Genomic DNA, 22719 nt, shown 5'->3' on the forward strand with positions numbered 1-22719 from the left:
CTACTGTGCTTTTTTTCTTGAAGTCCTTTATTCCTTTTTCCTGCACCTCCGACTTCAGGGAGTCCCACCTCAAGATTACTAACTGTAAGCGCTTTTCCCTTCTCATAGAGGCTGAGATAAGTCACAGCGGTTGAGGACGGGTTCCTGGGCCAAGCAGAAACCTTAGAACCAAGGGCAGGCCTGGTAATGCCGCTACTGAGGCCACACTGCGCTGAGGAACTTCCCTCAAACCCTCTGTCAAGGGTATATGTCTGGCATTTGAATGCTTTGTCAAGTCCCACAAACAGGTTAAAATCAGATCCCAAAAAATAGAAACACGTTTCGTTAGAAACCTCTAAGCTAAAACATGACATTCAAAAGTAAGCAAGCTCTCTGAAATCTCTTAATGATATGATAGAAATGTGGGTGGGTGCTTTGCCTTGAAATTTAATAGGCGAAATATATATCAGAGAGCCTCCTACTTGATGCCCAGCACTGTGCTGGAGGCTAAGGAGAATGCAAAAGAAATATGTAAGTGCCCTGCCCTCTAGAAGTTAAATTGTACTTAGGAAGACAAAACATACCTGTGTGAAATGGTCAATATGAGGTAGATTGAGATGAAGTGAGTGGTGCAGATTCAGAGACAATTGGAGATTCATGCGAGGTCGTTTGAGGTCATGCATACCAGGCAGGGACCTCAGAACTGATTCGTAAGCTGCAGGGGAGCCACTGGTGTGCCAACATCTGCCATGGTGGGACAGTGATTCTTGCCTAAGACTCATTGTCATTTTACTCTCTGCTGGTGACTGTCCCCAGAGCTTTGAGTCAGATGTAAGTCCCAGCTTGAAGGCAAGAAGCAGCCTTCACCTCTGCCCTGCCCTGGAAGACTTCTTTTTGGGCAGCCTGCAGGTGGGCAAAGCAAGATGATGTGGAACCCTCCTGGAGGGGGTTCCTGCCTCCCCAAGTGGAGCACTCCCTAGTGGGCCAGCGGATGTCTTCCCTAGCCTCTGGGTTTACCCTGCAGTCAGCTCTTGTTTCCAAAAATCCAGGGTAAGCCAGACATGTCCCCGCCCCCATCTTAGACACTGGGCCAGAGGACACTGTTGTAGCCCTTGAGTGACTAGTGGCATGGTTGCTGACTAGTTCCTTCTAAACTGTTGGGCTCCTCCAAGTAACCCCAGCAGAGTCACATTAGCATTCAGAGACCGTTCTGTTCTAAAATCACAGGGAAGAAGTGGGGGAGCACATCATTGCTGCCTTCTTTAATGTCTGAGTGGCACAAAAAGTGTACAACTCTTACAGGCTGTGTGCCAGAGGCTGTGCAGTACCCTTGATGCCCAGGTCTGTAGGGCCCCCTTCACTGCGCCCCAGGCTCCTGGGTCACTGAGTTCCTCATTTCATAGTCTGTTGCCCCAGGTGACCAAGTTCAAGTGGAGACAGTACCAATGCCCTGAAGCATGAACTAGAGTAGCTTTGGTGAACAAGAATTTCAAGAAACTCCTCATTCTCCAGTTTCCTCTGTTCAGCAGGGGGTCAAAAACGGTTTGACTCCAGTGAAGGACAGTGGGTTTGACTAACAGTTGGCCCTACTGCAAAAGGCAGTGGGTCCCGGAAGGTGTTTGGGATATGGGTTTCCAGTCGGGGCAAGCGACTGGCCTTAAGAGCTGAGCCTCTATGGAGCACCTACTATGTATTAGGCATTGGAAATGCAAATATGCCTTAGACCTTGCTTCTCTAGAAGAGCTATTAGTCTGGAGAGGAAGAAAGGCATGTGACAGTTTCAGTAGCAGACAGTTGAGCAGTACGTGGTAAGTAGCGTGAAGCGTGTGTGCACAGGACCCTGTGCAAGAGAATATGGCCCAGCTGAGGATTCAGGGCAGCTTCCTTAGAGACCTCTCAGCGGAGCTTGCCAGGTGAAGAAAGGTGGAAAGGGAATTCTAGGCAGATGTTCATTCTGTAGATTATTGAATGCCTACTATGTGACAGGTGCTGAAAAGCACAAAAAAGCATGGGAGGCCTAAAACAGAGAAGGAGGAGTCATGTCTAAAGCTGGGAGCTATTTCATCTTTCTAGATAATTGCGTCCTGGGAAGTGACAGGAGGTGAAGCTGGAGAGGTAAGCTGGTAATAAAAATAATTTGTCTTTATTGTTTCATTTGTTGACTTTACACAATGCTGGCTCTTGTGTAAGCATCTTACCTGCATGTTTTCATTTCAGCATCAAAACAGCCCTTTGAGGTACGAACTGTAGTTACTCCTGCTTTATTAATGGGGTTGAGGCATTCAGAGTGAACTAACTTGTCCAAGATCATGCAGCTAATTAAGTGGTAGAGCCAGGATTTGAACCCACATCGGTTGACTCCAAAGCACATGCAGTCAGCTAGTTGGCATGACAGTTGTAATGTTGGTGTCACATGAAGACCTTTTGTTTTCAAAGGTGAGAGGGAACCAGAGAAAGGTGTGTTGAGCAGGGAGTAGCATGGTGAAAAGTGAACCACACACCGTTTCCTCAGAAACTGAGGGGATAACCTTTCCCCCTTGCCTTGTCATAAGCCTCCGAGGGCCCCCACACCCAGTCAGGCTTCACCTGCCAGAGCCCCTCAGTGCTGAAATGGCCTCTGCCTGGGACAGGTGGTACCTGCTGCAGGTAACCCCTTGGAAACACTGTAAAATTCTCAGGAATTAAAAGTTTGTATCTTTTTCCTTGCAAGAGTGTTTTGCTCTTCCTCTGTGGAGATAAAAAGAGAGCTTTGGGTGGCTTGTGAAGGGGAGAAGAGGATTTTTGCTTGATTTGTGGTTCTCCTCACCTTGTGTAAACCTGTTCCTCATCACAGTTTAACCTATCATTGTACATCTCAGCAAGCAGTCTCAAGAAACCCAGTACTACTGGAAAATGTTACAAAACGCTCAGTGTGGGAACCGTGAAAAGTTTGTCTCTGGGCTGTCCATCCACTCCCTGGCTACAAGACTGCCCGGCTGCAAGCTGCAGCTACACGAGTAAGTTCCTGGTGATCCTGTCCTTCCGATGGACTTGTTTGGACACACCCGCTCCTCCTGACCCAGCTGGTGGCCTCTGGGAGGTTCGTATAAAACCCTTAGAGAAGGACTTATTTTGTGGATCTGGATATGGGCAATGATAATAAAGCCAGTATTTATTGAGGCACTGAACATATATAGGTCCATGTTTGATGCTCAGCAACACTGAGGTTGGTGGTACTATTTCTATGTACACCTCAGTCACTGTATTACAGATGAGAAAACTGAGGTTTAAGAAGGCCAAGTAAGTTGCCCATGGTTCATTTGGTCCTTAAATGACAACACCAAACTTGCCTCCCCAGCCTGACTGCTTATCTTCTGTAACTCCCGTTGGTGTGGAACTCCTGCTTACAAGCCCTTTCTGCTTTTCATCCTCACCAGGGCCTCAGATAATGAGCGGCACAGGTGGTAAGCTACCCCCACTTTACAAATGAGGAAACGGGTTCAAGAAGTTAGCAATGGGTCTAAGATCAGGGCTGGGAAACGGGAGAGTCTAGGGACTAGAGTCTGGGTGTTTGGGTCCTCCTCATCAGGTCCCCTCCCCGCCATCCTCTGATTGGACTCCTGCCCTGCAGAGCTGGGTGTTTATACCCATGAGTGTGAATAGAGGGAGATCGCCTCATTTGCTTCAGGTTTCATGGCCACCAGAGGCCCACAAGAACATTCGTGCACTATCACCCACCCACACTTCACAGCAAGGTTACCAGGGAAGGATGAGGACTGTGGGGACCTGCTCTTCTGAAGAACAGGGAGGCCCATTTCTCCTAGGAGGGCCAACTTACAGCTCATAAGAGCTGATAATTAAAATTTCAGGAATTTCACGCACTGTTGTAAATGGTATTTACTATATATTATAATGGTTAATAGCAATGCTACTGTGCATCTCTTCCCAAATCTGGTCAGTGATATCACATTGGTGGCTTGACATCGGCCCTGGTGGGAGTGTTTATATCATTGCAGTCGGCAAACACTACAAATCAGGGCAATTCCCCACCACCAGCACCAGAGAACTAGTTGTTCAACATTTATTTACCATCACATCACTGGTGAAGGGCAGTCAGGCTCACAAGGTGACTGGGGTCTTGGCACCGACCTTCCACTTATCCAATGATCTGGGCCTCCTTGTACATAAGGACGTGGAGACTATCACCGGACCAATTAGTAAGTGACCTAGAGCATGCGACTCAGTTCTCTTGTATGGCTAACGTACTTGTCAAGTGCTGACGTTCAGGATAAAGAAAATGAGAGGGCTCAGTCTTGAACTCCAGAGATACAGGAATGGGTGGTGTCCCTTGGGAACACCACACCCATTTTAAGCCCAGGCAGGTGCTCTGATGCGTATGTGATTAGGTACCAAGGAACAGAGGCTGGTGCCAAAAGGGGACAATCATGGTGGGCTGGGAGTCTTGAGATATATCCTGGAGGAGGGTTTCACTCTGAACTTGGGGTGGCAGGATCTAGGTCAGTGGGAAAAGTTCTTCCAGGCAGGAGAAGGGCAGCTTGGGCAGGAGGCAGAGATCACAAGCTCATTTCCTGAAAGGACACTCAGCTTTGTACTGTCCCTGGCTAGACACCTGAGAGCCCTTCTGCATGGACACGGGACAGGTGGGAGGGCATGTCAAGCTTCTCATCCTGCATCATTGAAATCATGGGTTCTGGTCCCAGTCCTTCCGCTAAGTAGCTGTGTGACTTAGGGCAAGTCCCCTTCCCACTCTCCCCTACTGGCCCTCAGTTTTGTCATCTTCAAAATGAAAAGTTAGTCTCATTTCCCTGCCATTCAGTGATCTGATTCAATAGTTGGAGAGTAGATGTTGCCACCCCAATTACACTCCCCACTGCTTCTATAGGAGACTCGTTATTTATCTGCTCGTTATTTATCTGTTCATCACCAGTCTGCAAAACGCTTTTCAAATTCTGAGCAAATTTGGAATACTTAACTCCTCCAGCTGGTCCACTCCCCTCTGCTTTGAGCTGCGGGTAGCTTGGCACTAGACCAGCAGCCAGCTGATGGGGGCAGAGGAACCCAGGAGAGGGAGGGGGCCCATCTCCAGTTTAACCCTTGCCCATCAGCTCACTGTTGTGTCTGCATCTCTCCAGGCTGCTTGTGATGGGGCCTGAGGTCAGCCACAGCTGCCCACAAACTCTCCTATGGGCTCCCTAGCATGGTCCCAGGGTCACTGGCCAGTGAAAGCCAGGACCGAGTTGGGGAGACAGTAGGGAATGGCCTACTACCACTGGATTAGCAAAATTCTTTGAAGGAAGAAGGTGCTGCTGTAATGGAAAACCTCATCCTTCCCACCTTTCAGGGACTCCCTTAATTTCTTCTCTCTGAAAACTTGCCAGACAGGGTCTCAGCGTTGCCTGCTGGCCCTTCCAGAACCCTCCTCCAGTCAGAAGAGAAGGACAGGGTTGTTGATCATCTGACCTTGGTCTGGCTGGCGCCAAGGAGCTGGGGTTGGAGCCTCTCCCTAGGCTAAAGGGCAGGGCCAGTTTCCCCTGGGGCGTCTTGGGACATCTTTCATTTGCAGACTGGCCAGTGGCCAAGGTTTAAAGATGCTGGTTTCACAGTATGAAAAAGTCTGGGTTCCAACATTTACAGACTTCCTGGGATTGGGGTACTTCAGCAGAAGGCCCCTGTGGAAGCCCTTTCCTGGCAGGGTCTACCTCAGGACAGGATGAGGAAAGGAGACCAGCCAGTCTTTGGAGACCAAGACACAAAGGATGGGTAGTGGTGGGTTGAGTTTGTGGATTACACAAATTCCCCCAAAGCCAGACCTTTGAGGTACATGCAGTGATGCCTGTTTGGGTCAAAGCAAATAAGATCCGTTGCTCTACTTTCAAAATTGAAACGATCCCACCACTTCTCGCCATTTCCACTGCTGTCACCAAGGTTCTAAGCCACCATTATCTTGCTCACTTGGACCAGCACAACAACGTCCTCCTCCCTGAGCCCACTCTCATCCCTCTACAGATCAATCTCCACTCAGCAGCTAGGGTGATCTTTTAAAAATATGCAGACTTGTCCACTTACGTGTTTAAACTCTCCCGTGACTTCCTATCACACTTGGAATAAAAACCTAGATTCCTTCCTGCTAATTTCAAAGGCTCCATTTCAGGCACCTGTGACCCTTGTCTCCAATCTGACCTCAGGGACCACTCTCTCCTTCATTTGCTCTACTCTGCTCCAGCCACACTGACCTCTCCCACCTTCATAACTTCTCACCTGCTGCTCTGTCAGCGCAGGACACTTTCCCCCAGCGCTTCACACCTTCACTAACCACTAGTTTGCAGTGGCAACCACTTATCTCTGCTATTCTCTTCTCAAATCACCATCAGCTAGTAAAATTGACTTCAAAGTACTTCTGAGTCTCTGAAATGCTTATTTATTTGTCACTCTTTGCTAGAAATGCCAGTTTCATTAGACCAGGGCACTTGAGTGTCCAGGGACAGTGAGCGGCACATAGGAAGTACTCAATAAAATATTTGGTGAAAGAATGAGTGAACAAATTAAAGGAATGAGTTGCTCAGGGACTTCTAAAGAAAAACTTTATGCATGTCACTGTCAGGGTTGCAGGGTAGAAAAGGAGGCAGAGTGGGCCATGAGGAGGGAGGAATAGCAGGAGAGGGTGGCGTAGCACCCCTAATTCTGTGCTGTGGGGCCACACAAGATAGTGTAGTGTGCTAGGTATGGCTTCTAGGTGCTAGCCTCACCCTGGGCTTCCCTCCAGGCCTGGCGCACCTTAATCTTCACTTTGTAAGGGTCAATCAGAAAGACCACATTGGGTTTGCCCTCCAGGGAGGGCAGCTGCCCATCATCCGGGACCTCCAGGTCGAACCTCTGCAGCATCCAGGACATGAAGAGGAAGAGCGTCTGGCGGGCCAGGTTCTCACCTACACAGGAGCGAGGTCCTGCTCCAAAGGGCAAGTAGCTTAACGATGGCGAGATGAGCTGACTCCCTGTGGGGTCCAGGAAACGCTCTGTGGACATGGAGAGGCGTCAGGCAGGGGCCAGGGCCAGAGTAAGTAGAAGAGTGCCTCTGTCCTGACCAAGGAGCCCCCGTCTGAGGACGTGGAACCACCATGCCTGGGGGAACCCTAGCCTGAGGAGAGAGAACAGCACTGCTCTCAGGTAGCCCTTAATCACACAAAGGAAGCGAAATATTCAGGAAGGATAGACAGGAAGCAATATCAACAGATGAAAATGCCACCATCCGAGGGGAGAGAGAGCCAACTTAATGGGAGACATATGCCTAGAAGGCTTCCGAGAGGAGGAGATTTGCAGTTGTTGGAAGGAGAACGTAGGAAACCCAGCCGTGAATCGTTTGTGTAAATCTACGGTAGGATGGGGCGGGTATCAACAGGTCCATGTGGCTGGAGCCAGGAGTTTTCTAGTTGCCAGCTTGGCGGAGGGGAGGTGGTGCCAGAGTAGTGGAGCACAGAGGACAGGCTACTGGGGGCAGGACACAACACATACTCACCAGGCATGAACTTGTCGGGCTGGTGCCACTCCTTCTCATTGTGATGCAGCGCCCACAAATTGATGATAACATTTGTGCCCTTGTCAATGGCAAACTCGCCGATGCTGCTCCAGAGAGGGAGAGGAAGAGGGGGTCTGGAATGTTGTCCTCCCCTGCCTGCTTGGCCCTAAGCCTCCACAGTTCCCCACCCTGGGGAAAAGAGCCCATTACTCCCTCACGCCCACTCCCTCATCTCTTCCTCAGCTTCTGCTGGATTTACCTAATATGAACCCAGCCTTTCTCCAGCCTTCTCTTCCTGACAAGCACTTAAGTATCAGCACTTTTGCAGGTGGACATTCGTGTCTGTCAAGGCATGTGGGTTTGCATTTTGAGCTGGTGCAGTGTGTGTGTGTGTGTGTGTGTGTGTGTGTGTGTGTGTGTGTGTGTGTGTGTGTGTGTTGTGGCTATTGCACTGGGTAGGACCATAGAACACTAGTCTTTGATCCCAGACCACATGTCTCCAGGACAGCAGACAGCTTCGAAGGGAGGTCAGGTAGATCTGTGGGTTAGTCATTGGGTGTTAGTGGGTGGCGGATTCATTAATCAATAGGGTCATGGATAGGATGACTGACAGTCAAATGGTTGACTATAGGTTGGTTGACCAGCAAGCTGGGCAGGTGGGGGAGTAGAGGAGGGACCACCTGAGCTGGTAAACTGTTGAATAATGCATCAAAGGGCTGGATGTTATTGGGAGGGAAGGCACACCTAGAGTCGACGACAGCCTTATGGGGGATGAGCGTGGGGGCCACGGGCCTAATGCGAAGCACCTCTCGGATGGTGGCCTCCAGCAGGACGAGGTGGTTCCGGTCACTGATAGTGGGTGTGCGGCTGAAACCTACGTTCTGGTCAATTTCCTCCTGGATCTTCTTCTGCAACTGGGGGCCAGAGAAGGGTGGATGTGACCAGACTGCTTAAGTCCAGAAGAAGCATGGCCTTAGAAGAGAATCCTATTGTCACATTTGGGAGAGCCAGCCTACACCCTTCCTAGTGGTGGCTCTGTGGCCTAAGCTTTCCTTCCAGATGATGGGGCAGCTCTGTGCTAGGATCTGGCCAACCACTGCTTGGGTGAGGACAGGGCAGCCCAATCATCCTGCATAAAAGGCCTGGGGGTCGTGACTCTCCCTCTCTCTGGAGCTAGAAGCGAGTCTGACTGGGGTCGAGAGTGGTTGAGAAGACTAGAGGAAGGAGAGGCCCACCTGAGGATTGTGAAGCAGGTAGGCCGTAGTCCACTTCACCACAGAGGTGGTGGTCTCCAGACCAGCCCCGAAGATGTCCCCGATGGTAGCAAGAATGTATCGATCTGAAAGCAGCTCTGAATCCTGGTCTGGGCCAGTGTTGTTATTGTCCAAGTTCATCTTGGCTTGGATCATGATGTCCACCATGTTAGTGATAGAGTTGCTGCTGAAGTTCTCCTGGTTGGGTGAGGTTGGAAAACAGTGATACAGAAGTAGCCCCATCTGCAACACCCCGCCATACTTCCTTCCCAGATTGCAGATACAAAAGCTTCTTCTGCTTGGAAGCGAGGGAGTGGAGTGAGTCTAGTCAAAACCTATGAGTTGGTGGAGGTGAGGCAGTGCGAGGTCCTCTTTAAATTTTGGGGATGGATAGGTCCCATCTAGGATCCTCTTCAATTCCTCACTTCCCCACCCTTATTCCTTAGTTAAGTCAGTTTTTTTTTCTTTTTTAAGATTTTAATTGGGGAATTGGGGGATGGGAACAGTGCTGGGGAATTGGGGGAAGGGGAACAGACACGTTGGTGTCCTTTTGTTCTTCAGTCTAGTTGTAGAGGACATTGCTTCACCGGCCCAAGTTGGCACCATCATTGCGCTCTTCCTGGGCGAGGCAGATCAGTCGCCGGCTTCAGGACGGCCGCTCATGGCGGCTGCTGGCCACTTACGCTGGCTGCTGGCTACACACGGTAGCCCATGGCAACCCACTGCATCAGGGGCTGCAGCCTACGCCGTTGCCAGTGACTCACAGCAGCCCAGCTCCAGGTTGAGCTGTTGTTCAGCATCTTAGCTGTAGAGGGCAGTGTCACTCCTCATATGTGGGATCCGAACCGGGGCCCTCTGGCGTCCCAAGCCAGCTCTTAACTGACGCGCCCCTCAGCCGGCCCTTAAGTCAGTTTTTATTGAGTACTTAGTATGTGCCGGGCTCTCTGTCAGGTGCTAGAGATCCTGCGGTATCCAAAATTGACCCTAACCCTGCTCTCATGACACTTTCTTTTCTTTTCTTTTTTTAAAATTCAAGTCCACTTTAAAAATGAGTCTCATGACACTTTCAACCTACCTCATAATGTCTTCTGCACCATTACCTACCTTTTGCTTTGTGTAGATTCCCGTCAACAAATCATTTCGCATTTTAACACAAGCCGTCATATTTTCCAGGGTTTTGTTAGGGAAAATCTGGAAAACAGGAAGAAATGTCAAATCCAACCCTCTTCCAGTTTGCTCCTACAGCTACTAGACTCCCTCCTGGGGGCAGATCCTAGCCTTCTGTCTCCGGAGAGTTCCCACTCCAACTCCAACCTTCAGCCAAAATGGGACCATCCATGACAACTAGGACAATTCCAAACAAGGGAGAAGGCAGTGGTCTCTGCTTCCCCCTCCCCATTCAATCAAACATCAAGCACTGCTGGAGGGCTACTTAGGAGACTGCTGTGTGCCCAGCCCTTGAAAGTGAGATAGATTTGAGTCTGAGTCTCGGGAAAGTCCCTGGGCTTCTCAAAGCCTGTATTCTCATCTGTATGGGGATAATAAAACCTACCTCCAAGGGGAATGCCATGACTAATGCATGTGGAGTTCTCAATATAGGCACACGGTAATTACTAAATAAATGAGAGCCATTATCATGAGTATGAAATGCATAATTAAAAAGCTAAACCTGTGTATGTAGAGAAGTGGTGAGGTTTTAAGGGTCAGAGGAAGCAGAGGTCACTGTGACTGAGGTGGTCAGGAAAAAGGTGGGTCTGGAGCTGGGCAGTAAGAAAGAAGAATTGGGGACACTGTCAGGATCTGCTTGGATCTGAAGGTGGGGCCTGGTCGCATCCTCACCTTCAACTTGGGGAATATGTCTACCACAGAGCTTTTGCCCAGAGAATCCATGATGCCTTCGTTGTATTTCTGTATGGTCTTCAGCACAGGGTGCCCTTTCTTGTAAGAGATGCTGAAGCAGATCAAGCAGATTATGTTGGTCACCGCCAGGAAGAGAGGCAAGGACAAATCTATGGACTGTCCATTCTGGGTGGTCAGGACATCACAAAATGAACTGATTTCCTGACATACTGAGGGGAGAAAAGGAACATGAGGCTGGGGGATTAAGCAGCACCTTCACTTTCTCTCAGTTCCTTCTTAGCCAGGGACAGATAGCAGATGGCCACTAGATGGCAGCATTAGCCAAGAAAACGCTAGATTGGGCCATCCATAACCCTTCTCACCTCCCCAACCTTCTTCCTCCGGAGCCCCAGGGGCCCGCTGGGCACTTACTGATGTTCTCTAACTTCTGGTTGCCATCCTTGAACAGGGCAAAGGCGGACATCACCAGCTTCCGGTGCAGCTGCCAGGCGGCACCGTGGTCAGCAAAGGCAATGCCTCTTTGGTTGTCTGACAGGATGCCTAGAGTCGTCTTTGGAGAAGCAGGAAAGGCTGTAGGAAATCAGAGACCATCTACCCGCCCTTGCCCTGCGCCTCCTACATCCCATTCCCCCTTCCTGAGGGAGAAGGAAGCTACCCACCATGCTGGCCCCCATGTGGGGCATCCCTGTTCTCCTCCACCATGACTGTGAGGCCTTGGTAGGGGTAGGGCAGGGTCTAAGTCCCCTTGACTCCCAATTCCATCAGTGAGACAGAGTGAGAGAAAGAAAGAACCCTGAATTAAAATGCAGGGGTTCTGGGGTTCAGTTCAACCACAGGGTGACCTCTGGGCCTCGCATTTCTCATCAGTTTCTGACCAGGGGAAGGCTGCTGTTGATGGGATAAACTCTGAATTGTGCCTGTTCTGGGGGCAGGAGCGGGGGTAGGGGCTTGTAGCGACTGAGGACTGCCCAGACCTCTGCCTTTGCCTGGCCCTCCGAGGGACGTTAACACCCCAGCAGCTCATCTCCTTTTTGTTTTGCCCTTCCATTGCAAGGCTATGTGCCCACCACAGGGCCACATCTGGAGAGTGCAGATGTCTTGCCCACCCAATCTGAACTTGGACGAAGCCGCCTCTTCCCAGACGCACCCCAAAAAGCATAAGGGTCCAAAGCCTCCTCTGTTCTCTCCCCTGACCCACAAGCCCCAGCTGACCAGCCTCCTCCTTCCTTTTTGCACCAGAGAGAAGAGCTCAGCAGAGATGGGAGGGAGGGAGTCGGCAGCAAACCTGGCTGCCTGGTCCAAGGAAAGCCAAGCCATCCCTTGACCTGATCAAAGATGAGTGGCCGGGGGGGCCCTGCCTGGAGTGTTTAGGGGAGGACTCAGCAGCAGGGCTCTGGGATGGGGTGTGGGCAGTGGTCCTGGATGGTGAGGCCCCCGTTTCCCCCCAGGAGCACCACCGAACGTTCAGTAGGATGAATCATCATTGTCCTTGAAATGCTACCATGAGTCAGCCCCCCGGGAGCTGGAGCACCTGGGGACAGCTCCAGAGAAACAGCAACCCCAGCCCTCCCAGAGCCAGGCTGCTTCTCCCTTGCAGTTTCGCACAGAGGACAGTAATTACTGTCCCCATTTTTCACATGAAGAGGAACATCCGTAAAACTATTTATTAAGCACTTGCTGCACTGGGCACTGGGCTAAGGTCTTTCTATGCACTCTTTTAGCCAATTAGGGAAGTCTAGGCTGAGAGAGATCATTATCTAGTTCAGGGTGAGAGCTCCCTGACCCCCTCAGGCCACCGCTCTTACCCCCCACTCCACCTCTGAGGCAGCCCTTTCTTTAATTCTTCCTGCCTCAGTTCAGAGGCTAGGTGGGGCCTTGAGGGGTACACTCTCCACCCTTACCCCTGATAGTCCGTTTTTTGGAAGAATTACATGTCTTTGGAGCTGGAAGGGTCATTCCAGGTATGGTCTTGGCCAAAGAACTGAACAACCCCAGGGGCTAGCGGGAGAGGAGGCACGATGGGCAGTGCTTACCACTTGGGGCCGTCCGGAGAATTCCTTGCCCTTCTTGATAAGCACCTCCTTTGCCAGCTGGTGGTGGCCAATCATCACTGTAGTCTTGCTACCCATTCGAAAGGAATAGATGGGGCCGTATTTTTCCTGTAGCTTGAAGAAGTTCACATGCGGATGGCCATGTCTGGGGAGGAATGGCAGGCTGCCCACCAAGGGCAGGGCCGGGAGGTTCTTGGGGTACTTGGCACCAGGGCACTTTACCTTGGGCCAAAGGAAATAGGCTAGGGTGAGCAGCAAGAGAGCCAGGAGTCCCCACATGGTTGCCGGGCGCCGGCAGGCAGGACAGACAGCTGGGGAGCAGAAGAGCTGCAGCCACTCTAGGGCTCAAGGAGATCTTTTTAAGGGCTGCCCTGATCTTTACCTTGACTTGGTATTATCTCTTGCCTTGTGGAAGTTTATCCTGGAGGACAGCCAGGCCTGAACCCTCTCCCAGAATGGGGAAATAAAGAGGGAGTGGAGGCCTCCTAAAGGGCTGGCCCAACTCCAGGGCAAACCCCTAAGGGAGGGGCGAGGTAAGGGGAGGACAGCTTGTCCCCCTCCCTGTCCCCAGAGTGCGCCAGGAACAAATGGTATCTGGGTCAGGAATCAGGTTTGGGGCATTCTCTGCTGTAAAATCAAAATCCATGGATAGATGACTGTCGGGAAGGTTACAACCAGCAGGGACTGTCAAAGATATTTTATCTAGTCTTATTATGTAACAGCTGAGAAAATGAGGCCTTAAAAGGTTAGGTGTGTATACGATCACACAAGATAGTGACAGCAAGAACCCAGATGTCATGCTTTGCTGCTCCTTCCAGAGGCAGTGAAGCCCCAGGGTTGAGAGCATGGGACCTAGGGTCAGATAGGTTTGGGTTTAAATCCTAGCTTGACCACTTTCTAGCTATACGATGTTTTTATTTTTATTTTTTAATTGTTTATTATTTATTTATTTATTTATTTTGTATGCAAGCCTTCCATCCGGAGCCAGTGCACAGCTGGCCGAGCTGATAGCTCTCACCCAAGCACTGAAGCTGAGCAAAGGAAAGAGAGCCAATCTATACTGACTCAAAATACGCCTTCTTAGTATCACATGCCCATGGCAACATTTGGAAAGAAAGAGGCTTCTTAACAGCCCAGGGTCACCCATCAAATATCACCAGGAGATTAACACACTGCTACAGACAGTACACTCTCCTCAAGAAATAGCTGTCATACATTGCAGGGGACACCAAAGGGGGACTGATGAGATCTCTGAAGGCAACAGATTAGCAGAGCAGGCAGCTAGAAATGCGGCCAAACTAGGTCTCAATCCTATACCAGCTTCTCTAGTTTGGGATGGCTCCATAATCCAAATCAAGCCCCAATATACTCAAAAAGAACAGGAATGGGCCCAAACAAGGGGCTATACCACCCAACCCATGGGTTGGTTACAAGGAGAGGATGGTCATTTACATCTCCCAGCTGCCAATCAATGGGAAGTTCTGAAAACTCTCCACCAAACCTTCCACTTGGGAAGGGACAAAACTTTACAAATCGCCCAATAATTATTCACAGGAAAAGATCTTCAAAAGACTATACAACATATTCTTACATCCTGTGAAGTCTGCCATAAGAATAATCCTCTAACTCACCCTCAGATACCCATAGGGGTGCAAAGACAAGGCAAATGCCCAGGGGACGACTGGCAGTTAGACTTCACCCACATGCCCAAAGCCAAGGGGCATAAATATCTCCTAGTATGGATAGACACCTTCACCCACTGGGTCAAAGCCTTTCCTTATAAGACAGAAAAGGCAATAGAAGTCGTGAAGGTTCTAATCATGGAAATTATACCTAGGTTTGGCCTCCCCAGGTCTCTTCAGAGTGACAATGGACCTTCCTTCAAGTCCCCAGTCACTGACGGTGTATCTAAAGGCCTTGGGGATTGATTACCACCTCCACTGTGCCTGGAGACCCCAATCCTCAGGCAAGGTGGAAAAGACCAATGACATCATCAAAAAACATCTTGGAAAGCTATCTCAGGAAACCAGCCAGGATTGGATAGCTTTACTCCCCATAGTTCTCCTTCGCTTTCGAAATACTTCCATTAATGTGGCCTAAGCCCTTTTGAGATATAATATGGGAGACCTTTTCTAACCAATGACCTCCTAACCGACCAAGAGGCTATAGTTAACCCAACATGTAACCTCTCTAACTCAATTCCAACAGGCTATTTGACAATTGTCAGAAGCCCAGCCCTGAATGGATCAAAAACCCTTGTTTAACCGAAGGGATGAAGTTCTTATTAAAACTCTTTCTTCTCTATCTCCTAGCCTAGATCCTGTCTGGAAAGGTCCCTACACAGTAACCTTTTCCACTCCCATTGCAGTGAAAGTACCAGAATTCGACTCCTGGATCCACTATTCTCGAGTCAAGCCTTGGACACCCCCAGATCAGAGTCCTAAATACTCCAGCCATCCCCAGGGAGACCTAAAACTAGTTCTACATCACTCAGATAAGTACTCAGATGGTGGGACTTGACCCCAAAAAGGCAATAATCAGAGGTTACATTTTACTACTGAAGCAGGATTTTTTGATCCCGGTGTGTACCAGGATCGTGGTCTCGTGGAACCAAAGAATGGAGATACGGACCAGAGAGGTAAAGTTGCAGGAAAGGAGATTTATTAGAAGAAAAAATACATTTCAAAGAAGCAGAAGCGGGCCCGAGCAGCAGAGAATGGCTCAAGGGCCATTATTAGAAGAGAAAGTACACTCCAAAGAGTTTGGAGTGGGCCAAGCAAAGGAAGCTCAAAAAGGCCTATACGATGTTTTTAAAACATTGGTTTTATTATGTTAAAGTATACATACCAGGGCCGGCTGAGTGGCTCAGTTGGTTAAGAGCTCGCTCAAGAGCTTGAGCTCTGAGCAACAGTGGTTCGAGTCCAGCCCGAGCTGAGCTGCCAACAGGTAGCAGGATGGCTCAGCTAAAAAAAAAAATAATAAATAAAAAATAAAAAAAAATAAAGTATACATACCATAAAATTTACCATTTTAACCATTTTAAAGTATCCAATTAAGTAGCATTAAATATACTCACAATGTTGTATAACCATCACCGCTATCTACTTTCAAAACTTTTTCATCATAATTTGGTTGTCTGTGGAAAAAAAATTAGGAAGCTGGGGGTGGTGGTGGAAGACTGTATAGATGTTGATGTAAACAAAGCCAACTCCATCTTTGTATCCCTGAGTTTTCATGCTAAGACCTTTGACCAGCCTTAACATCCTTAGCAAAGCATACCAAAGCCTTCTAGTTGATGATTATGTGTGTTCCATAAAATGTAACCATAAATATTAAAAAAAAAAGATTTCCCGGTTTATTTGCATATATACAGTATCACCCAGGGAGCCATCTCCACTTCTAGAGTCCCCAGCTCCCTTCACCCAGCCAAAACCCCAAATCTACATAGGAGACCGGATCCTGAATAAATAATGCCCAGGACTCATGTCGCCACCCTGCAGGCTATAAGAATTCATTTAGCAAAAACAGAGCTGAGGCCAGAGTCCATGAGACATTCTTGCCCCTTTGTAAACATTGACAACCAGGCCACTGGAGCCTGGGGAAAGTATGCAAACATGAGGGTGCCGTACTGTGTGCCCAGAGGGCCAAGAACACAGCTGGCAACCATACCTATGAATTCCTGAGGACCTGCTCCCACTGGAGCCTGGCAAGTGCCAGGGGCAGAATCAAGGCAGCTACCCCATGCCTGAGGGCTCACATGAGATGGCAACGGCGCTTTTGCCCGTAGGAGTTCTCCACGTGGGCAATTGCCTGGATAACTTTGGTGAAGATGCCTTGATCCAGCTGATTCTCTTGAGCAGATGACTCCATAAATGTCGCACCCCACGACTCTGCCAGCTTCTTCCTTTCAACTGCCTGGACCTCCCCGTTTGGAGCGAGATCTGCCTTGTTCCCCATTAGCACCATCGGCAGCTGGGCTTTCCCATGGCCTTCCTGTAGCTTTTGGTACAGACTCTCAATGACTTGGAAGCTGCCCTGCTTTATCCACCAGGTGTAGGTGAAACTCGTCTTTGCCAAGAGTCACTATCTTGCTGTAAGCTACAGAGTGGTATCCGAGGATAACCACCTTTCTACAGCAGACGAGCGGCATGGCAGGAGCAGGTCCAAAAGGGGCTTGCAAAACTGCCAGTCATAAATATTTTTGTTAGTAATGGTTGAAATGGCATGACAACTGAGATAAATACCAGATTGGTCATAGTATCGATGATAAACAATTACCTTTCACAAGACCACCGAGTGGTATGGCCCCTGGCACAAACTGCATTCTTTGTCTTGTCAATCATGAGTACCTGGGTTATACCATTAAAATGCTATAACAGGAGTCTGTTAGCAGAGAATAATTTGTGCTGTGTCATCTGTCTGCTCCGACCCTACATTCCTGTAAGTAAATAGTAAATTCTTTTATGGTCTATGGAGTTGCCTGCTTTGTTTGTCAGTCTTAAGATACCTTCTCATTACAGTGGCCATTACACCTTTGCCCCACTGTTGGACAAGACTTTTCAGCGTATATACCCTTTTGTACCTTTAAAAAAATTTGAATCATGTGAATGCATTATCCATTTCAAAGTTGAGTTAAAAATTAAAGAAAAAAGGAAAAGAGGAACAGAGATAGAAAATGTTTTAACTGTAATAAATAATATATTTTAAAAAAATCAACCCCTGGGGCCGGTCAAGTGGCTCAGTTGGTTAAGAGCTCACTCAAGAATGTGAGCTCTGAGCAACAACAGTTCGATGCCCGGCCCAAGCTGAGCTGCCTCTGTGCTGCCAACAAGTGGCAGGATGGCTTAGCTAAAAAAACAAAACAAAACAAAACAAAAAGTTGACCCCTCCACCGATGTCCTGGATCCTGTTCCCTCATAGCTCCCACAGACCACAGATTCTTGTTTCTTTCATCATTTTTCTCCTGCATCTTCAACTCATCCTCTCTATTGTCTTTTTCTCCTCCGCTGACACATACATGCAAGACTTTTATCCCAAATGAAATTTAAAAATCTACTGATGCTACATTCCCCTCTAATTTTCCTTTAATTTCTCTCCTTCCCTTCAATCAGACTTCTTAGTAAAATAATATAATAGATACTCATGTCTCTATCTTAGTCCCCATTCGCTGTACACTTGTTGCAGTTTGGCCTCTGACCCCACCAAACTATTGGTACTTCTGTTAAAAACGTCAGCAATGGCCTTCATATTGCCAAATTCATTGGATGCCTTTCAGACCTTCTGTTATAAAAATTCTCCATTAGCATTATTGATTATTTTCACCGTCTTTAAACTGTAATATGAAATATCATGCAGCCCTGGGTTCTTTGTAATTCTTTTGTTCCTCCTCTTGTTCCCACTGTCATCTCATGTATGTCAAATCTGTCCTTGGCCCTTCTCCATCTACATTCTCCCTGGCTGATCTCACCCCTCTCAAGGTTTTAACTATCACCAATATTCAACCTTCAACAAATAGGTACTGAGCTTGACCCTCATAGAGTTTAGAAATGGATGACTCTTATACTAGAGATGGCAATCATTGCGTCCTACATTCATCTGACTTCACCCACAGTTTGTGCCTTGTGACCATGATTCGATTAGGAGAATATGGCCCAGCGGGAATAAATTCTCAGCATGAGTTAAGCTCATCAAATTCTCTTTTTTGAGATCTGATCCTGCACCATTATGAACAATGGGGGCAGTGATCTCAGATGCTGATTTAAGAGTCCTAGTCACAACCCAGTATAACTATACATTTCACTTTCATCCTTGGGTGTTGGCGATACATTTATCATCTGATTACTGAAAAATCTTAGTTAATAAAGAAATTTGTATTTTAATTAATTTATAAAAAATAAAGCTACCATTTCAAAATATAAACAAAAATTCCCAAATGTATATGATTGCATTTTATCACCTTTGCTGGTTTGATCCTTTGGGTCTTACTTTTGCTTTTGAGTTGTTGGGTGAGACCAGAGCAACATTGAATCTAGCGCTAATTTTGCCTCGCTACTAAAACAAAAACGCTTCTGAGTGATCAATGCAATGAGCCAAGAATTAATAAGTTTTTCACTCTGGCTGATGGGAACAAGAAGGACTGTGAGCCCTGTGGGAGCAAGAAACATGGTTTCTGCTAATCCTTTCAGGTGGTTCTTTCACTGGCCTTGCGTAGTTTTCCCACATGAATGCCCTTACTGGGACTCAGGTAAAGATTCAAGGGTACCCACCACTCTGCAGATGTCTAGAGTTTTTCTTCGTAAAGCTCTCTCCACTGTCCTTTGAGCACTAGTCTCCTTGACCTCCCCAGATTCCCAGTCTTGTCTCCTCCACCAGGCTCTGCTTCTGTTTTCCTTCCCTGTGCCATAGCTTAGAAATTCGTTCAGGCAGTAAGCTGGGGAAATCATTGGACTCATCTCATTTGTTTCCCATCCCTCAGAGATCACTGGCCTTTATTGTCTGATGTCCAATGTCTTTAAAAACTGTTATTTCATATGTTTTATCTACTTTTTTACCTAGTTGGTTTCATGTGTGAGGGTAAACCCAATTCTTGTCACTCCATCTTAGCCAAAAAGCAGGAGTCTTCTCAGAACATAAAGATATTTTTAGTAATTACATTTATCCAAGTAAGTTGCATACATGTTTTTTCTGAACTTCCTGCCAAAATTAGGCATCATTGCAGTTGCCCTGACCCAGATAATTAGTGTTCATTAGCTATAAATCAACTGGATCTAATCAACATTTATAGGCTACTTCAATCCACAAGATCAGAATACTCATTCTTCTCAAGCTCACATGAACATTCACCAAGATAGACTATTATTCTGGCCATACAACACACCTCAACTAGTTTAAAAGAACAAAAATCACACAAAGTGTGTGCTCAGATCACATAATAACAGAAACCAATAACAGAAAAATAGCGGGAAAAATTCCCAAATATTTGGAAACTAAATAACACGAGTCAAAGAAGAAATCTTAAAAATATTTTGAACTAAATAAAAATGAAAATACAAGTTATCAAAATTTGTGGGATGCAGTGAAAGTAGTACTTAGAGGGAAATTTATAGCATTGAATACATGTGTTAGAAAAGAAGATCTGGGCCAGCAGAGTGATGTGTTGGTTAAGAACTGGGTTGGGATGCCAGAGGGCCCCGGTTGGGATCCCATGTATGAGGGCCAGTGACGCTGCACCTTCTGCAGCTAAGATGGTGAACGGCAGCTCGACCTGGGGCTGGGCTGCCGTGGGTCACCAGCGATGGTGTAGGCTGCAGCCCCTGCTGCAGTGGGCTGCCATAAGCTAACGTGAGTGGCAGGTAGCCAGCATGAGGGGCCAGCAGCCTCCATGAGCGGCTGTCCAGAGGCCGGCGACTGATCTGCCTCGCCCGGGAAGAGCACAATGATGGTGCCAGCTTGGGCCAGTAAAGCAACATCCTCCACAACTAGACTGAAGAACAAAACAACAGCAACTTGTCTGTTCCTCTCCCCTAAATCCCCAATAAAATCTTTAAAAAAAAAAGAAAGAAAAGAAGAAAGATTTAAAATCAATACTCTAAATTTCCATCTTAGGAAACTAGGGAAAGGAAAGCCATATAAACCTAAATCAAGCAGAAGAAAATAAATAGTAAAAAAGCAGAAATCAATAAAATTTAAAATAGGAAAGCAATAGAGAAAATCGATAAAACTAAAGCTGGTTTTTTAAAGGATCAATAAAATTGATAAACCTCAAGCCAGGCTAACCTGGGTTTTTGTTTTTTTTTCCTAATAGAGAAGACACAAATTGCTAATATCAGAAGTGAAAGAGGGGCCATCACAACTGACCCCGTGGACATTAAGAGGATAATAAAGGAATACTATAAACAACTCTATGTCCACATATTTTAACCTAAATGAAATGCACCAACTCCTTGAAAACACAATCTACCCAAACTCATACAATTAGAAATAGATAATCTGAACAGGTCTATATCTCGTCAAGTAGTTGAATCAATAATTAATAACCCTCCAAAACAGAACGCATCAGGCCCAGATGGTTTCATTGGTGAATTCTATCAAACACGTAAGGAAAAAAAATGATACAGATTATCTACAATCTCTATGTTCCCCCTGACACCTGGCAAGTACTGATCTTTTTAGTGTTTCTATAGTTTTGCCTTTATCAGAATGTCATATAGTTGGAATCATACCTTTTCAAATTTATGCTGATTAATGTAATTATAAATCAGGCATGTACTGGCCACACCCTCGGTTACTTTAGAAAAACTTTCCCAATCAGTGTTTTATATTGGGGCCACGCTGCACTGCCTGGAATGAGGTGTGTCATGCAGAACTTCATCTAGAGTCAATCTGAAGTTTTATGCGATGCAGCCAGGTGACAAAGTTGGTTTCCAAAGATCTTATCTTCATAGGTCTTAAACTCAGTTTTTCCTTGTCTTTCTTCTGAGAATCTAGTATGCCAGATTTTGTGTATTTATGATGGAATCCTTTATCTTCTCCATGAATTTGTTATTATTTTTGTTGTTTTATATAAGGTCCTTGTATATAAACTTTTAATCACAGCAGCCTGTTCAATGTGATGACCTTTAAAGTATGTTTGTAGTATTGTACGAGCTTCTGTAGTATAATGCTGAGACTTTCTACCTTTAGGACCAGCAATTATTTCAGGTGGTATCAAGGTATCAGGTAATTCACATTTGCTGTTTATTTTTAAAGAGTTTCTGAGGCAGTTTAAAACCTTTTTAAAAAGTATTTTAAAGACATTAATCATTTTTAAAGCATACCAGCTATTGGATTGCATATTGACTCTTTTATTTGAATAATTTGAAATGCCCTAGAAAGGGCTACAGTTCAGTCAACTGAACAATTTGACTTCTGGTAAGGAACTGGATTTTGGAAGAGTGACTGGACTACCTGTATCAAGCCTGGTACCGTCACTTTTTATTCTTACTAAGAAGTCAATCGACAAACAATATTGCATCAAGTTTTAGTATTGGTAGTGCCAAAAGTTGTGTTCTGGTCATGGGCCCTTCATGAATTCCAGAAACACAATTTAAGGATTCCCCTTTATTGAGTAAAGGTCATAGAGTTTCTGGATTAAGGAAATTATACCAGTAGATGGTAATACAAGAGGGAGAAAGTAACAATAATTCATAATTAGTTAATCAACCAGTGGAAAAATGTTAGGTGGTTTCAGTGAGCAAAAGAGATTTACTACATGTGATAACATCAGTCAGTCTCCAGTCTAACAGACCTAACCCATTAACCCTCAAGGGCCAGCTTGGAGGGGTTGGAGACTATCATGCCTATGACTCTATCCATTTGCTATGGAACACATTCAAAAGAAACAAGATGATCCTGGAAAAAGCAAAAACCTTTGAAACTTAACTGTATATTTAGAGACAAGCAACAGCAAAAGCAAGTCAAGCTATAGGAGAATAATCACGTTAATGGCAAAAATATGTATCAAACAATATACCACCAAACAAAAAGTCTAATAACCTTATACAAAGACATAAAATTAATAACTAAATGGCGCATCTCCAAACCCAAAGGTCTTATTACTTAATACAAAGATCCAGGCCTAATTACCCTATACAAAGACCTGAGTCTAAATAAAGACTTTACACAAAGATCTATTTGGCTACATGGCATTGGATAACACAATAAAATTAGCAACAGGAGCTCATTGGAAGTAGTTAGAATTCAAATTGCTCCTTTTTTTGTTTTGTTTAGAAATTTTATTGGGGAACAGTGTGTTTTTCCAGGACCCATCAGCTCCACGTCAAGTAGTTGTCTTCAATCTAGTTGTGAGGGGTGCAGCTCCTTGGCCCATGTGGGAATCGAACCAGCAACCTTGGTGTTATGAGCCTGCGCTCTAACCCCCTGAGCTAACTGGCCGCCCCCAAATTCTTGAGACCAACTCGTGTGGCATGTGATCTGAAGGTCAGACAGAGGGAGGGCACAAGGGGTCCAGTGAATGTGGACGTTGATCTGGAGTCCGTGGAAATGCTGCCAAGTGAGGGTCTTA

At 46.7% G+C, this 22719-nt stretch overlaps 1 protein-coding gene and 1 pseudogene across 1 annotated transcript; both read right to left on the reverse strand.

Annotated features, from left to right (window-relative positions):
• Positions 1-6381: 6381 nt before the first annotated feature.
• CYP17A1 (cytochrome P450 family 17 subfamily A member 1) lies at positions 6382-13119 on the reverse strand. The gene is made up of 8 exons (XM_019636405.1): positions 12639-13119; positions 11017-11155; positions 10585-10814; positions 9850-9936; positions 8728-8943; positions 8237-8406; positions 7493-7596; positions 6382-6992 (listed from the first exon to the last, which is right to left on the reverse strand). Exons 1-8 carry the CDS (start codon positions 12933-12935, stop codon positions 6709-6711), a joined length of 1527 nt encoding a protein of 508 aa, XP_019491950.1. The 5' UTR covers positions 12936-13119; the 3' UTR covers positions 6382-6708.
• A 3138-nt stretch (positions 13120-16257) lies between these two features.
• On the reverse strand, positions 16258-16820 carry LOC109379702 (GTPase RhebL1 pseudogene; annotated as a pseudogene).
• Between the last annotated feature and the right edge of the window lie 5899 nt (positions 16821-22719).

The sequence above is a fragment of the Hipposideros armiger genome, unplaced genomic scaffold (assembly GCF_001890085.2).
Source record: "Hipposideros armiger isolate ML-2016 unplaced genomic scaffold, ASM189008v1 scaffold_28, whole genome shotgun sequence".
NCBI classification, from domain to species: Eukaryota; Metazoa; Chordata; class Mammalia; order Chiroptera; family Hipposideridae; genus Hipposideros; species Hipposideros armiger.